Raw genomic sequence first — 17114 nt, 5'->3', positions numbered from 1 at the left:
TCTTTCTTCCCTTCCTCTCCTCGCCCCCCTCCAGCTATTTGCAAATAGCTTAAGGAAAATACGCATATTTTTAAACAGCAGAAGGGCACCCAAGCTGTGTCCTTTGGGGTGTCTCTTTGCCAAGGAGCACGGGGGACTGGCCCGGACCCCAGCAGATCCTCACCCCGTGGACTTCGGTTTTCTACCTGTGGAATGGACGCGCTCAGATGTGCCCTCCTTGCACAGCTGTTGTGGGGCTTCCCTCAGTGATGCTCCAGCCCCCACAAGAGCCTGTCCCCTATGAGAATTACAAGGTCACAGGCAGGAGGATGGTTTCACCTAAGGTAATGTCATTTTGAGAGCCACGAGCCCCGGGGCTGTGGGTGTGAGCCTTCCTGTTTTCACGTGTGCAAGTGAATTTGCGCAGAGCCCACCAGGGGCAAGCACCAGGGTGAGCACCGACACCCGGCCCTTTTGACACGTCCCAACAGGTGGCCCAGCACCGTAGGCCTGGACCAGGAATCGTGCAGGGGGCGTGGCCTCACAGCCTTCCCATGGGCTCAGCCCACGAGGGCCTAGGAATGCTCAGGCAGAAATGTCTCTGGTGGGCCACCATGCACCGTGGAATTGTGCATGTGGCGGGCGTCTGTGGCCCCGTGGATCACGCTGCTCCTGGGGCTTGTGAGCTTTCACAGGGGCCGTGTGCTGTGGTTTGAGCGTTGGTGCCCCCGCCCTTCATCTGACGAAATCCTAACTCTCAAAGATGATGGCATTAGGAGGCAGGCCTTTGGGAGGTGCTCTGCCCTCATGAGTGGGATTAGTGCCTTATAAGGAGGCTCCGGAGAGCTCCCAGCCCCTTCCACCGGGTGAGGACACAGTGAGAAGGCGCCAGCTATGAACCAGGAAGTGGGCCCTCCCCAGAACCCAACCCTCCCGGTGCCTTCGTCTTGGTCTTCCAGCCTCCAGAACTGTGAGCATAAGTTTCCGTTGTTTATAAGCCACCCGGCTGGTGCTATTTCATTATAGCAGCCTGAACACACTGAGACGGCACGACATCTGGAAGGCAGGGGGGGCCACAGTTTTGAGCTTGGCCCTGGGAACAGCTGGCTCACACAGGACCTTGGACAGGTAGCGCTGTCTTCCTCAGCCTGCAAGTTCTCCTCTGCAAAGAGGAGCTGGCGTTAGCACAGCTCACAGGCATCGTAAGGAGGAAGGGACGGCAGGCACTTAGTTCGAGGGTGTCTGGGGCACAGCACCTGCTCAGTCGTGTCATGATGGTTATTCAGAGTTGCTAATATAAGCGAACCCTTGCTTCAAGGGAAGGCGTGTGGAAATTGGGGTTCAAATTCCTCCTTGGGAACACATGGTGTTGGCCGACGCCGCGGATCCTGTCATCCAAACGCCTTCCCTCTCCAACACTCCGTAGATTGCTCGTGGAACTGCTGTGTGGCCTTCCGGGTCAAATTACACTTGCTCAAGGCTTCTCAGATGGCCCCGGCACATGCGCTAAAAGCAGTGACTTCTCCTGCTGCATCGCAGGTTCCAGACCTGGAGAGGACTTTGGTTTGGGATGAGATGAGGTGGAAGTGACCTACCTTGAACCTCTCATCTGATTACAGCAGCAGGGGTGCAGGCTGGAGTGACAACACAGGTGTAGATTACAGCAGCATGGGTCCTGCAGGTTCCCGCAGCTCAGGTGCAGGTGAGGGCTGCAGGGGTGCAGGTTACAGTAGCACAGGTGCAAGTGAGAGTAGCAGGGGTGCAGGTGCGGGCAGCTCAGGTGCAGGTGAGAGCAGCAGGGGTGCAGGCGAGAGCAGCAGGGGTGCAGGCGAGGGCAGCTCAGGTGCAGGTGAGAGCAGCTCGGGTGTAGGCTCCTGGTTGGGTGGGGAGCAGGGCTGTAGCCACTGCGCACCCCTGTCCTGTCCACACACTCCATCTGGGAGGGCGAAGTGAGAACAATGCATCTGTTCAGTTCTCTATAAACACAGACAAGAAATGCAGAGATGATGACTCGGATTTGAAGGCACCGGAGTGGGTGTGAGTCAGCCTCTCCTCCCATCGCTCTCCGTGCTTTGGCCTCCCGGGTCAGCTTAGTGCCCAGAAAGCTGCAGGAATTCCAAGGCGCGGTCCTCGTTTGGCAAGCCCAGTGTGAGTAACCCACAGCCGCATTTTTAAAAGACCACTCCTCGGCTATGCCTTAGGGGGTGCTGGAAACCCTTTCAGCTCCCCAACGCAACTGCTAGCTCAGGAGAAATAAGATAGGGGGTTTCAAATCTCCAGGCTGGCCCTAATTGCCTGTCCCCTCGAGGGTCGGAGAGAGTCCCTGGGCCAGTGGAACTGAAGGCAGTTATCAGTCCCCAGGGCGTCTCGCCTCCAACAGTCCTTGGGAGCAGCACTGTTCTTATGGTGGCAAGCCACCTGGATTTCATTTCCTCCGTCGAGAAGCCCAGCCAAGTTGGCAATCTTCAAATTTAGAGCACCAATTGTAAATCCTTGCGGGAACTTATTGACGTGGAACCCAATCAGAAGTTCTCCAAACAGGAGATTTGTTCGTTCTTTTTTTATTCTTTGTATCTGCCCATGTGGGCTTCACCTTCCTAGAATGTGGCTCTGGGTGCAGGCAGTGGTTTCCGTCCAACAATACCTCCTCCACACCTGTCTATATCAGCAGCATCTCTTGCGGATGGTCTTCAGCCAAAAGCAGCTCTTAAGAGAGGTGGCAGGGGCCAGCCTGTTGGCGCAGCAGTTAAGTGCGCACGTTCCGCTTCGGCGGCCTGGGGTTCGCCGGTTCAGATCCTGGGTGCGGACATGGCACCGCTTGGCAAGCCATGCTGTGGCAGGTGTCCCACATATAAAGTAGAGGAAGATGGGCACGGATGTTAGCTCAGGGCCAGTCTTCCTCAGCAAAAAGAGGAGGATTGGCAGCAGATGTTAGCTCAGGGCTAATCTTCCTCAAAAAAAAAAAGAGAGAGAGAGGTGGCAAAGGTCTCTGGGGGCATGTTGCCCAGCTCTGCCTCTGGTGTTCTCACCAGTGTCCCCTCTGAGCAAGTTTGGCCTTTGGACAAGGACTGGCACTCTTATGGGACGCCAAGCCTGCCCCTGCAGTAGCTCACTTCGTCCTCACGACATGCCAGGGAGAGGAAGGCTACTGTTATTACGCCCACTTTACAGATGGGGAAACCGAGGCACAGAAGGGCTAATTACCTCCTTGGTCAGTGTCTCACAGCCAGTAAGTGGCAGAGCCAGGACTCGAACCCAAGCTGCCTGGCTCCAGAGTCTGCCCGTGGAGCGCGCACGCTAAGATGCCTCACTGGTCACGGTGTCCACTCGGTGGGTTGTGGGGTAGTTTTGTTCATGCGGGGTGCCCGGCTGTGGCAAGTGGCCCAGAAGCTGCTGCCCTGGTCACAGTGTTGCTTCTGTCCTGTGGCCCACAGTGCACTGCATCCGTGCTTGGTTTCGGTCCGGGGTCTGCAGCACGCCGTGCCCCACATCTTGTGCTCAGTGGGTGATAATCTGCCGCTTATGAGATGGGTGGTGGCAGTTCTGTAGATTGGATTGGGTGGGATTTGAAGTTATCCCAGGAACATAAGTGGTCCTTGTCCCTCTGCAGTGGGAAGCGGGTGCGAGTGATTTGGGCGGGCGAGGCTTGTGGCGCTGCATCTGTGTCCAATATGTGTTGAAAGAGAATGGAGGCAGGTCCTGGTGGCTGCTCCTCCGGCACCCAGCGGGTGTGCCTTGGTGCGGCGGATTCCGGCGGTTGGAGCAGAGCCTGCAGTACCGGCTGGCACTGGGAGATGGCGTCCTGCCCCAACTGTTGGCATTCGCTGCAGCCAACCCAGGTGCTGCCACAGATCCTTGTATGAATCAGGACAGCAATCCGAGGCACCCCTTCAGCCCGTGGGTCTCACCCCAACACTCGGGCCAGGACCATCCTGGCTGTCACTGAGTCCCCTCTACAAATGGGGACGGAGCAGAGAGAGAGGGAAGCCCTAAGAAGGTGGTGTCCATCTTAGGCGGCCGCCAGGAAGGCCAGCTCCTTCCTCCCAGTGCCGGTCTTTCAATCCCCATGCAGGAAAGGAGATTAATTCTCACCCAGGCAGAAAAGTATGGTGAGTGATCTGGATGATTCCTTCCTTCCCAAACGACTGAGAAGGCTAGATGGAGGCCTGGAGGACGCGTCTTTCATCTCGTGCACATTCTCAAGCCCTATTAAGGTGTTTGACCGCGTCAGGCCTGGCTTCTCAGCAGACTTGCACATGTCCTGGTGCTGATGCTGCAGACGGCTGGGGGCTGTGGCAGGCTGCCCTGCCCCTCTGCCTGGGCACCAGGACTCCAGTCCCCCCACACAGGGACATGGGGAGCCGGTGAGGACACCCACCCCTGCCCCCAACCACAGACCCCAGGTTCCACCCACACCCCACTTCTCGTGGTGGGGTCCCTGCAGCTCCCCGCCCACGCCTGAGCCTCAACCCTACACCAGCTCCTGCCCTGAGTGCACTCTCCTGGTGCCAGCTTGCATGCCCACCCTCACACCCACACCCAGGAGCCCTCGCTGGCAGTGCTGCAGCTGCCAGGAGACTCCCGACCTCCCAAAGGCCCCAGAGCACCTGGCTGCGCTCTCCCAGGAGGGGCTTTCCTCTTACACCCCTTCCCCTCCCCACGTGCTGGGCTGGAGACCCCGGCCATCCAGGGGCTGCTTTCCAGCTGGCCAGGAGCTCGCCCTTCCGCTTGGGTTTCAGGCAGCGGCCCAGGCTGATGGGGAGCCTGGAGTGACCACGCAGTAGGTCCCCAGCAGTCGGGGTGCAGAGGGCCCTGGGAGGGGGTGTCTCAGAGGGGTTCCTGGGCCTCGCTCAGCCCTGTCCGCCGTGAGGGTGGGAGGGCAGCGGCCCATCCGTGCATCTAAGGCCGCCGCCCTGCCTTGAGGGGACTTTTATGACTTGGGGCACGGTGGTTCGTCTTTCCTCCCGGGTCACCCCATTCCAGCTCCTCGGCGACGGGGGTTTGCAGACATCGCTGCCAGCAGCCAGGGGGCGGCGGGGAGCCGGAGCGGAGAGGAAAAATCCACCCATTTCCTGGGCAGATTGCGTCGGCCGCCGCCCGGCCGTGTCCCCGCCTCCCGGCCGCGGCCCCCGCGCGCAGCCCGCGCCGCGCTCAGAGCCAGAGCCGGGCGGCCCTTCCCGGCGGCGGAGCGCAGAGGGACGCGGCGGCACCAGGCACCCGGCGGCGGCGGGGCGGGCAGCGGCCGCCGGCGGCCACTCTCTCTGGCGCCCAGGGGCGGCGCAGCCATGGCCGGGGCGCGCGGGGCGGCGGCGGCGGCGGCGGGCGGGCGGTGGCGGGCAGAGGGGGCGCGGGGACACGGCCGGGCGCCCCTGCCCGCCGCGGTGCCCGCCGCCTGAAGGCTGCCCGGGGCGCGGAGCCGGCGCCGGCGCGGCGCCGGTGCAGGCGGCGACTTGAGGCGCGATGTCGGTGCCGCTGCTCAAGATCGGGGTTGTGCTGAGCACCATGGCCATGATCACCAACTGGATGTCCCAGACGCTGCCCTCGCTGGTGGGCCTCAACACCACCAAGCTCTCGGCGGCCAGCGGCGGGACGCTCGACCGCAGCACCGGCGTAAGTGCGCCCGCTGCCCGCCTTCGGGGGGCTCTCCTCCCGCCCCCTCCCCGACCTCCAACCCAGGGCTGGGCGGGCGCCGCGCGGGGCGCAGGGCGCAGGGGCAAGGGCGCACGCAGGGGGTCCCGAGGCGTCTCTTCTGCGCTGCGGGGTGACCCTGCTCCCCACGCCCCCAGCCCCGGCCACTCCTCCCGCCGCGGTTCCCCGGCAACGATTCCTTCCTTTGCCTGGTCCGCTCGTGGGGCGGGGGGAGCCTGCTCGGGCTCAGAGGTTCGGAGTCTTCATTCAACTCAGTCGTCTCTCACTGATAACGTTAGGAGGCTGAGGCGCGGGACTTGGGGATTTGTCCAAGGTCACTCCGCAAGTGAGGGGTGGAGACGCCGCCGCTCCATCCCGGTCTGCCTCGTCCAGCCAGGGCTCTGAGCGAAGCCCGCCCTACTTTGTAAAAGCCGGACTGGACCCGGCCCCGGAGTGGGGCCCCGCCCGGCGGCGGGCTCGGGAGCTCGTGCCCTCGCCAGCCTGCGCGTTCCCAAGTCCCAAGGCGCCTTTCCCTCCGCATCCCCATACGGAGGTCATTGGGCTCCCGCGGAGGAGAGTGCCGTGGGGGCCAGGGTGGGGCCCCCCAGGAGCCACTCGCGGCGGAGCTTGCCCCCTTGCCTTCTGCGCACCCCTCCCGCCCAGCCTCTCAAATCGTTTCTCCTCTTCTTTCGATGCCTTGGGGGAGGGGGCGAGTGGCCAGGGTCGCTTCTGGGCAGGGCTGACTTCGATGGTGGCTGGAGCCGAGGCTGAGCCGGAACCACCCATGAGCGACAGGCCAGGCGTGCGCGGAGGAAGGGGGTCGCCCAGGCCCGGCTCCCTCTAAGCTGAAAGGAGAGGTGAAGGACACGAGTCTCCTGCCGGCTCCCTCTTGGCTGCCAAGGGCGCAGTGCTCTGGGAGGAGGTCTCTGTGTGACCCCTCCTTAGCGCGTTCTCACGTTCACCTCACCTGCTGTTTCCAGAATTGCATGCACAGTGTTTCCTTCATAATGACTCTGTTCCTGTCTCTGGGCCCTTGGCTTCTGGGGCTGGAAATGAATGAAATGAAATGTATCCCTACTATAGATTCTCCCACCCTCTTCTCCTCCCCATCCCCGGGCTAAAAATAGCAGCGAGGTGACCTGAGGCCGCTGGGCAGGCTGAGGGCGGCAGGGCAGGGCAAGGATCTGTGTTCAGAGAGTGTTTTTGGATGGCAGTGTCCACCCTGTGTACCTGGTGGTCAGGATCGCCTGAGCTGGGCTGCAAGGTGACACCAGCCTTGTCACCATGTCACCAGCCATGTGCAGCTTTGGTTTCTTGGTGGTCCCTGGGCACACCTCAGGTCTGAGGTTGGGTGTGACCCCTGCACAACATCACTGGCAACTTGGTGACATCCACCAAATGGCTTGTGGGTGGCAGCCTGTGCAGAGTTGGCAGCCCAGCGTTCTCTCGGGCCGTCTTCGCTGGGCTGCCAGCAGGAAGATGGCTGGAGCTCGGGGTCACCGCAGCTCTGGGCTCATAGGCTGCTGGCTCCCGGCTATTTCCACGGGTGCCGGGTCTCCTGGCGGTAGGGAGCGGCAGAGCGAGGCTGTGCCAGCCACCCCTGCCTGCCTTACGCGGAGGAGATCTCATTTCTGAATTACATGCCCACCGTGAGTCAGCCGGCCGCTTGCTTCCCTCCCTCCGGCCACCCTTTCCTTCTGCCTAAAGTAGCAAATTGGTCAGATGCCAAAACCCCAAGCATTCCTTACGCTTAAAAATCCCTTGAATTTAAAAGTAAAATGTGAAGAGTTGTGACTGTTTGACTCCTTTCCAGTCCTGGGGACCCTGATGGGAGACTGTCTCTTTGTTCCTAGGGTCCCCTCTCCCTCACTGTGGTCAGAACTTGTCTTTGGACCATTTCTTTCCGCCTTTCCCCCGGGGTTGGACGTGGACCATCTCCCCTGCTGGTTGCCCCTGGTACACTACGTTATGATCTCCCTTTCTCTCCCTCCCTCCCCCTCGCCCCCCCCCGCCCCCCCCAGGTGTTGCCCACCAACCCTGAGGAGAGCTGGCAGGTGTACAGCTCTGCCCAGGACAGCGAGGGCAGGTGCATCTGCACAGTGGTCGCCCCCCAGCAGACCATGTGTTCTCGGGATGCCCGCACGAAACAGCTGAGGCAGCTCCTGGAGAAGGTGAGTCTGCGCAGGGTGTGTGCGCGTGTGGGCGTCCTTGCATGTGCATGTGCATGCCCACACCAGCCGCAAGGCTGGGCTAGCCTGCAGGCTGGTCCCAGCTCCAAGGCCTCACTCTTTCTGGACGTGTCCTCGCTCAGAATATTTGTGAATGAATGAATCCATGAATGGCTAGATGGAGACTCCCCAGGCATGGCCCAGGAGGAGAGGAATAGACCCTTCTGGTCACTGCAGGCTCCACTGGGGAGCCATGTGGGCACGGGGGACGGGGTCCAGGGCCCTCTCCCGCTTTGCTGTCTCTCCAGGCAGCGCCTGTGGTCTGGAGCCCCAAGGCTCAGAGCCGCCCCCAGCAGCTGCCTGGGAGAGTGCCCTGGGAGCCAGCGAGACCTGCTTGGGCAGCTTAGGTGATGGGATCTGTTCCCCGCCTTTGAGCGGTTGTTTCCCACCGCAGATGCCTCCCTGGGACAAAAGCAGATTCAGTTGTTACCTCGGAACCACCTGGGAACAGCAGTTGCGTACACATTTTGAATCCCTTATTTCACTTACTCTTCAAAGAGGCACACGAAGCGAGTGAGATTTTTCTCCATTTCGAGAAGTGGGAATCTGGGTCCAGAGGTGGCCTGACTTACCCCAAACCCACAGCTGCTTTGCAGAGAGACAGCCCTCAAACCACAGGGCTGCCTGCCCACTGGCCTGGCGTCCTCTGCCCCCCACAGAGGCTGCCGCTCCTGATGGATGCAGCCAACTGCCTCCCGGAAATGTCCCCCCCAGACCCCTGGATTCTCCGACGACCTGAGTGTCGGGGCCCCTGGGAGATCCTGGGGGCCGAAAGAGAAACAGGCGGCCCTTCTGGTCCATTCACCACCCTCCCCCGAGGACAGAGGGCATTCTACATGGGGACCCCTCACACCTGAAAGTGAGGTCACACTGCACACATGTACACACAGACAGAACAAACACACACACACCCCACACACAAACACATACCACATACACAGTCAGTCGCGTCCATACACACACCACAGGCACATCACACACCGCAAATACACACACACACCACACACAGAGATCACACACAGACACATACACAGCAGGTATGCACCACTCACAAACTGCACACTCCATGCACAAACACACGCATATACACACACACCATATAAATATATGCACACACACACACACCCCTAGTAAAGCCACGAGTCTCCGTGAGTCGAGGAGGATGGGAGGAGGCAATCGTGGATGGGGCGTCGTGCCTGAGGATGGCCGCTCTGCTCCCTCGGGGGGCTGCCCTCGCCACTCGGGAGGGTCATGGAGCCCCCCGGCAGGACAGGATTCTTCAGTTGGAGCTCAGCTTGACCAGAAGCCTCCCACGACTGCGGGCAGGGCGGGTCCCTTTCCTGGACTCAGTTTCCCGGCCTGTCAGGGGAGAGGTGGGTGGGAGATCGCTGGGGTGCCCCCAGCTCTGCCCGTCTGGGAGGACCTGTGGAGGGACCCTTGTTCCTTGGTGAGAAGAAGGACTGGGGGAGTGCAGAGCGAGGGCTGGTCCCCAGAGCCTTCTCCCCTGTAAGGGACAGCTGCTCCTCCCCCCATCCTTAGCCAGCCCAGGAAATCATTTAAGAAGTATTAAAGTGAATTGCATTTAACAGATCCCACAAACATTTGTTAACAGCAGACTAGACTAAAGCCTGATGGGCCTTTAATTATTCGAATTAAAGAGGAGGGACTGCAGCTCCAGGGGCCTGGGAGGGGGGCTGGAGGGCAGGACCCCCACCCGTGCTCTTGGGAGGAGGTGCCTGGTGGGTGACAGAAAGCTGGAAATGGTTCCAGAAAGTTCTCTGGGCCCTTGGGAACACAGGCCTTGGGGCTCTCCGTTCTGCCCTTCTGTGCCACAGCATTACTGCTTAACACTGAGCCCTGTTCTAGACCCTCGAGGGCACTGTTTTCAGAGGGCAGAAGCTGTTTGTCACGAAGAGGGCCTCCCTGCCTCGTGTGTGGTTCCGAGTTCTGTCATGGGGCTGGGGGCCCAGTGGAGCACATCCCGTGTAGTTCCGTGACTCTCCAGCCTGGCTTCACGTTCAGATCTTCCGAAGGTGGAGCCGTGGGTCCTGTGCCCAGAGGCTCTGAGTTTAATTGGACCAGAGTCCTTGGGAGGGGCCTGGCAGCTGCACAGGGTTGAGGACCGCTGGAGACCCACAGATGCAAAAGGCAGGCAGGGACCAGGAGCTCTGTTCTCTTTGGAGATGCGCACCCCCGCGAGTTTGAAAGTGTGGTCTTTGGAGTCAGTCTGGGCCTTGACTCATGTGTGACGGTAGATAAGTTGCTTAACTTCTCTGAGCCTCGGTCTCATGTGTAAAATAGGACTTGAAATAGCGTTTACCTCCCTGGGTTTTGGAAAGATGGAATGAGATAGATAAGTGACGGGCTCAGCACAGTGCTTGGAGCGTTGCAAATGTTGCATCAATGTTAGCAAGTGGTCACTCCCTGGAGGCCAGCGGTGTCTGCCCCTCCCCGTTCTCAGCACCTGCTCCACCCGGGGCGCGGCGCAGGGTAGACTGTGTCAGTCAGCAGCCGTGTGACCGTGGCGCCTCACTTGGCTTCTCAGGGACGCATCCTGCAGGTGAGAGAGTGGCCAGACCGCCATCTTCTGAGTGTGAGGAGATCCAGCAGAGCGAGCGCGGCTTCCTCCCGCCCGTTATCTGCTCCGTGATTGGCCAGAGAAGGAGGCGTCCCTTCTGGGCGGGAAAGACTGTCGGAGAGTCTGTTTCCCTTTAAGGCAGCTGAGTAGTTCGGCATCTTTCAAATTTGTTCTCTAAATTTAAAATTTAATCACATTTAAAATTTGTTGAAAGCGTCCCTCCTCTGGCCGGTGACCAGCCCGTGGTGCCGCGTGTGGTCCCCTGTGAGAAGTGCGAGACCGGAGCCGGTGTCGGCCCAGCAGCTCCTGCTCGGCACGTTGTGGCCCCAGCTTTCCTGGATTTTGCCCTCACGGGAGGAAGGGTCCTCTCAGGAGGGGAGGGGGCAGGGGTCGCGACGGCAGCTGCTCCTTGCGTTCCCTCCTCCCAACCATACGGCTGCAGGAGGCACTCCTGTGCATAGGTGCTGGGGTGACAGGTGTGAAGGCCCAGTCCCCTTCCTCCATGAGTCACCAGTCCAACAAGGTAGTTGAGACAGCTGTGTGGGTTACTGCTGTGCAGGCATTGTGTTAACAAGGTGATGCTGTTTCCAAGGAGTGTACAGCCACTTCCGGCTTTGCTCATCGTGGAAGCCTCCCTGGAGGAGGTGGCATTTGGGCTGGGCCTTGAAGGATGAAGGGAGCCAAACATCATAACATTTCTCAGAGAAGAGCAGTAGTAATTCAAAGTGACGGAATAAGACAGATGAGGGGAAACAGGGAGACGTAGGTGAGAGAGCAAATATATTTCAGTTTCCCACAAAATGTCTAAAGAGAAGGGCTCAGAGAGAGTCAAAGTCACCCACATATTATATTTCACAAGCATGACGTTTTTCGGGGTTTTTGGTGAGGAAGAGTGGCCCTGAGCTAACATCTGTGCCAATCCTCTTCTCTTTTGTATGTGAGTCACTGCCACAGCATGGCTTGATAAGCAGTGTACGTCCACACCTGGGATCTGAACCTGTGAACCCCAGGCCGCTGAAGCAGAGTGCGCAAACTCAATCACTGCACCACTGGACCGGCCTGTCACAAGCCTGAAGTTGTAAACTGAATTCGTGTCTGTTACTTTCAGACAAGAAGCCATAAAGTCCTGGCCTTTCTAAACGCTGAGATGAGCAGTGTTGGTCTTTCTCCTGCTGGGCAGCCCGTGGTTGCTGTCTCTCTTCTATTTTGTTTTATCTGAGGGGTGGAGGATGCACTGTAAGAAATGGAAACCACACTAGCATCTTGTCACTGACCAGGCAAAGCGAAGCCTCATACCCAAATGATTTTGTTCCTAAAAGGGAGAGTATTTTCCAATTCAGCAAAAAATCAGCCGTGGAGATTTGCAGCTGTGGAGGCATCTTCCTCCTCAGGAATTGGATTAGATTCTGAGGAAATGACCCAAACGCCCCTTCAGCAGTCCTGAGCTTCCTTCCACCTCCCCTCCCACCGCCCCAAAAGCGTTTGCACAGAGTGCAAGCCAGTTTCCTGAAAATAAAATGCGCTGGCAGGGGGCTGCACTAGAAGTGTTTTTCTTTCAAGCTCCCTGGAATCCTGTTGAATATTAAAGTTCCGTCTTGAGGCGAGACTCAATTCCGATCTGCCCATAAAGATGTAAAACAGCGATTCTTCATTTGCAGGCTGATTGATTTCCGACTCTGTGTTCTGAATGGACGTGGTTGCAGAGCAGTCATCCCCCTATGATATTGTGGGGGTGATGGATGGCGTGCGAGATGGGGGAGAGAACGCTCGATGCGCAATCAGGGAGGGTACGGCCCTCGTTCCCTCGTTCTGCACTTATGCAATCAGCCTCCTCAGCAAGACACCCAGCGAGACTGGGGGAAAGAGACTCTGTAGCTGGGGGTGGGGGAAGCCCAGCCATGCTGTTCATCTTGGTTGATATTTGTGCCTGCCTGACCGACTTCATCCTGCAGAGTAAAGTGGCTAGAAACAATCCCCCCCCAAAAAAAAGAAAGAGAAAAAATGACCCAAAGCCGTATGCCTGGAGCTCTGAGCAGTGAGGAGCTGTAGGCTCCCGCACCCCTGATTTGCACCCCTGGGTGTAAGAACACGTCCGGGAAGATGGCAGAGGAAATGTTTACCAAACCAGTTTGCTCTGTTCAGGGACTTCTTGGTCAGAACAACCCCTGATGCTGGTGATTAGCTAGTGAATAATGCCTGGGCCACGGCTGGTTCCCAGCGTGTTGGCGAGTGGAGAAGGTCACTGTCACGTATTAGGAGGCAAACAAGGTCATTGGGCGCCTGCCGCAGCTCCTTCCTTGAACCTGTTGCCTTTTTGACAGGTGCAAAACATGTCTCAATCCATAGAGGTCCTGGACAGGCGAACTCAGAGAGACTTGCAGTACGTGGAGAAGATGGAGAACCAAATGAAAGGACTGGAGTCCAAGTTCAAGCAGGTGGAGGAGAGTCATAAGCAACACCTGGCCAGGCAGTTCAAGGTATGTATCTACCTCCTCCCCCTCCTCCTCCCCCTCCCCCTCCCCTCCTCCCCCTTCTCCCCCTCCCCCTCCCCTCCCCCTCCTCCTCCCCCTCCTCTCCCCCTCCCCTCCTCCCCCTCCTCCTCCTCCCCTCCTCTCCCTCCTCCTCCCCCTCCTCCTCCTCCCCCTCTTCCTCCCCCTCCTCTCCCTCCTCCTCCCCCTCCTCCTCCCCCTCCCCTCCTCCTCCCCCTCCCCCTCCCCTCCTCCTCCTCCCCCTCCTCCTCCCCCTCCTCTCCCTCCTCCTCCCCCCTCCTCCTCCCCCTCCCCCTCCCCTCCTCCTCCTCCCCCTCCTCCTCCCCCTCCCCCTCCCCTCCTCCTCCTCCCCCTCCTCCTCCCCCTCCCCCTCCCCTCCTCATCCTCCCCCTCTTCCTCCCCCTCCTCCCCCTCCTCCTCCCCCTTCTCCTCCTCCTCCTCTGTCTCCTCCTCCTCCTCCTCCCCCTCCTCCTCCTCCCCCTCCTCCTCCTCCTCTGAGACACTGGGCTTGTTTTCCCTTCGTGCTTTCCTTCCCCTTTGCCTCCAGAAGTAGCGGTTTGGGGTGGAGAAGGAGCCCAGCAAGGTCTGTTCGTTGCCTTGCAGACAGCTGCTGTCCCCGGAAAGGGAGCAGCAACCTGCCCTCGCCCTAGTTTGGCAAAAGCCCCCTGGAAAGGGGCAGACTCGAGCAGCGGTGTTCAGCACCCATTAGCTTCTGAGGCTGGGGTCCCAGGTCCTGGCTGCTCGAGCCAAGTCGCAGATTAGCTGGGAAGCGACACGATTGGTCCTTGTCATTCCACAGCTGCTGCAGGTAAATTACATTAGCCGAGGATTAGCCTAATTGATTAGAGCCATTCCTGAGTAGGGATCACTCAGGGCAATTTTTCACATCTGACCTAATTTAGCTGTGACGAGGCACACTGTAGATTTGCGGGGAAGAAAGAGAGAGACACCAATATCTTTCTCACTTCCTGGTAAGTTTTCCTTTCCTCCGGGTAACTCTGGACATGGTAGCCCGAGTTTTTTTGACCTAAAATTATATATACATATGTACAAATATGTATATATACACCTATAGTTTACTCAGCTTCAAAATGATTAAACTGAGAAATTGGATGCACCTTAATTAAGGTATACATGCATGTTAATTAGGAATCTGGCCCAGATATAAATGAGCAGGTCAAATTACACATTCCCGCTTCACTGGAAATTGCTGATGCTCTGTCTTCCTATCCTTTTTATGCTAATGTTTTCCTTTGATGTGCTCCCTGCATGAAGCAAGAACTAATTCGCTTTTTAAAGCGATGCATTATATAGACGAAATGGCAAGCTAATGAAGTTATAAATCTATAGTATAAATAAAATAATTGCAGGCCTGATCCTGTTGAGAGGAAATGAGCCGATGGCTCTCACTGGAGGCAGGTGGACAGGTCGTCCTTGCTTCTGATGTGTCATCAGGAATTATCTTGGAGAGAGATTTTGATTGGCCTGACCAAAAAGAGTTTGTGTCTCTCCTTGAAGGGCCAGCCCCCGCTTCTCTTTGGTAGATTCAGATTCCTCTAAAGATGAGGGTGTGTTTAACAGTCGTGGTCTAGCTCATCTTTGCAAGCATTGTCCACACAGGCATCTTTCCCAGTTCCAAACTTTGGGGCAGGATGGCTCCAGGAGAAGAAATGCAATCTGTTGCCTTTTACCATGCTTTAATTGCATTAAAAATTTCAACAGAAATTGTGAAGGAATCTATGTAAGTGTTCCAGCAGTCTGTTTGGGCTAACTTGAGCACTGAAGTGTGATTTTTTTTTCTGAGTGACCATGAAAATATCTGTCTACTAATGGCTATCTGTTTAAGGCAGGCTAGTAAGCTAGCTCTTCAACAGTGTTTCATTTTCTTGCTTGCAGGGCTAACTTAAAAGAGTTTTTTCAATGCTGCAGTGACTGAAGAAGCAGTCCACTCCCATGTACCCATGAAAGAGGGCCAGAGAGCTTTTTGCACCATGCATTTTTACTATTATTTTCCAATCGTTAGCACCATATCACTAAGGAACCTTGAATACAACCAGGATCCTCCTTTGCATGCGACTATAGATGCATTTCATGAATAGTTTGAACCCTTGTCAATGCATTTTTTTGAAAAAGAAAAAAAAAGAAACTTTGTGTATGTGATTTAAAGCATGTAACCTTAAGATGTTGCATTCTAAACTGACAATAAAGACCTTTCCCAAATATGTTGGTGTTCTGGAGACTGTTTAATATACTCTTCTAACTCATTTGGACCAGAATAAATAAATCCATAAATAAAGCGGGAGTATGCACATTTTCCCTCACCTAGGGAGAAGCCAGGCCAAGGCAGGGTGTTACGAGTTTTTGCACGCATCGCACTGAACCCAGCTTATTTTGACCTTGCAGGCGATAAAAGCGAAAATGGATGAACTTAGGCCTTTGATCCCTGTGTTGGAAGAGTACAAGGCCGATGCCAAATTGGTATTGCAGTTTAAAGAGGAGGTGCAGAATCTGACGTCAGTGCTTAACGAGCTGCAAGAGGAAATTGGCGCCTATGACTACGATGAACTTCAGAGCAGAGTGTCCAATCTTGAAGAAAGGCTCCGTGCATGCATGCAAAAACTAGGTAGGCTCAGAACCCTGCGGGGGCATGGCGCTGGCTGCCCGGCTCCCGTCGCACACAGGCTTAGGGAATGGTGCTGAAGTGGACAGCGCCCGCCTGGCTTCAGGGAGGCCATGGCTGCATAGGCGCCTGGGTAGGGCTGCCTCGAGACAGAGCCAAGGAGTGTAGGCGGCCCCCCTCCTACGGCATTGTCCAATCCCGTGCAAAGGCCGGCTTGCAGAGCCCATGGAGTTGCACATTTGGAAAGAAACAGGATGATATTAGATGTTACATGCCTTCTGAAGAATGTGAGTGTGCGCACATGAGTGTGTGTGTGTGTGTTGGGGTGAGTTTTTAAGACACGAGGTTTACTTTGTTCTTGTTTTAAAGATTGGCCCCGAGCTAACATCTGTTGCCAATCTTTTTTTTCTTTCTCCCCAAAGCCCCCCAGTGCATAGTTGTATATTCTAGTTGTAGGTCCTTCTAGTTCTGCTATGTGGGACGCTGCCTCAGATGGCTTGACGAGTGGTGCCAGGTCCATGCCCAGGATCCGAACCAGCAAAACCCTGGGCTGCTGAAGTGGAGCACACGAACTTAACCAGTCGGCCACCGGGCAGGCCCCAAGACACAAATTTAATAGGGCTGGACACGTATATCTCAGATTCCCTCCAGGTTGAGAACAAGGGCTGATGAAGCTCCCCAAGATAATGAATCGTGCACAGTTGGAAGAAAAAAGAAAATAAGATATAATCACATCACAGTTGAAGGTTTGCCATTCACAGCAAGTAAAGGAGCCCCTCTAACAGCTGGAAGGAGTGGCACCTGCGAGCTGATGAGCTCTCTGCTCCTGTTCGTGTTTTCTAAGACGGACCCAACGTGGGCCACCCCTCTGGGTCCTTATTCTTCACTGAACACCCACTTACCTTATCAATGTTCCTGTTAGTTACTTTAACAAATCTTAACGTATTGGTCTCTGAGTCCACTTTTAAATGGTACATTTTAAATCCCAATTCCATTTTTAGGTTTTCTTAATGAAGATTAGCCAGCCTTCCTCACCAACTGTTTTTTGAACACAAAGCATGTTCGTTTTCGTATTGTATACTTTTCAGAGTAACTTAGGGTAATTTTAGGGTAATTTTGGTTTGTGACGTTTTCCTTAGGTTTGATCTGATGTTCTGATTTGATTTCCTTTTTAGCCCCTCCCCCATGAGCACACTCCGAATGCCTTGTGGTAAACTTAAAGCGTCCCAAAAGAACAAATGCTTTTTAAACCCCTGGTGCTGTTAGTCAGGTGGAGGAGAGAGAGTATTCAGAAGGCAGAGAAACGAAGTCAGCCAAGATTTTCATTTAAACAGGTTGCAGCATCTAGGCCGTTCTTCAATGCTGGTGTAGGCAGCCTAGTAAAGGCGTACATTTGAAGTTCTCTGGTCCTAGACGGAAGACAGTGAGAAACGTTGGGAGTTTGAGAATGGACCTGTTCTACTGTGTACGCTTTCGCTCTGTCGCACGAGGGACTGTTTCCTGCATTTTTTCAGTGAAGTGCTGCGTGGTGGTCAGGCCCAGTGTGTTGGCGGCTGGGTGACCTGGGACAATCCCAGGAGGGGTCTGGGCTG

The 17114-nt window shown here is 56.4% G+C and overlaps 1 protein-coding gene across 4 annotated transcripts in view; it reads left to right on the top strand.

Annotated features, from left to right (window-relative positions):
• OLFM1 (olfactomedin 1) overlaps positions 1–17114 on the top strand; it is a 39088-nt gene that overhangs the window by 8451 nt on the left and 13523 nt on the right. Inside the window, exons 1-4 of one of the 4 annotated variants that reach the window (XM_044778432.2) lie at positions 5307–5589; positions 7629–7778; positions 12735–12890; positions 15306–15525. In XM_044778432.2, coding sequence (XP_044634367.1) covers positions 5440–5589; positions 7629–7778; positions 12735–12890; positions 15306–15525 — 676 coding nt within the window. In that variant the 5' untranslated portion in view covers positions 5307–5439. Of the gene's footprint in view, positions 1–5306; positions 5590–7628; positions 7779–12734; positions 12891–14798; positions 15125–15305; positions 15526–17114 lie in introns of those variants that run through there. The other 3 variants (XM_070518408.1, XM_070518410.1, XM_070518409.1) reach the window with 3 other exon arrangements.

This window comes from Equus asinus, chromosome 10, assembly GCF_041296235.1.
Source record: "Equus asinus isolate D_3611 breed Donkey chromosome 10, EquAss-T2T_v2, whole genome shotgun sequence".
In the NCBI taxonomy this organism is placed as follows: domain Eukaryota; kingdom Metazoa; phylum Chordata; class Mammalia; order Perissodactyla; family Equidae; genus Equus; species Equus asinus.
This window is presented reverse-complemented; position numbering and strand designations above follow the sequence as displayed.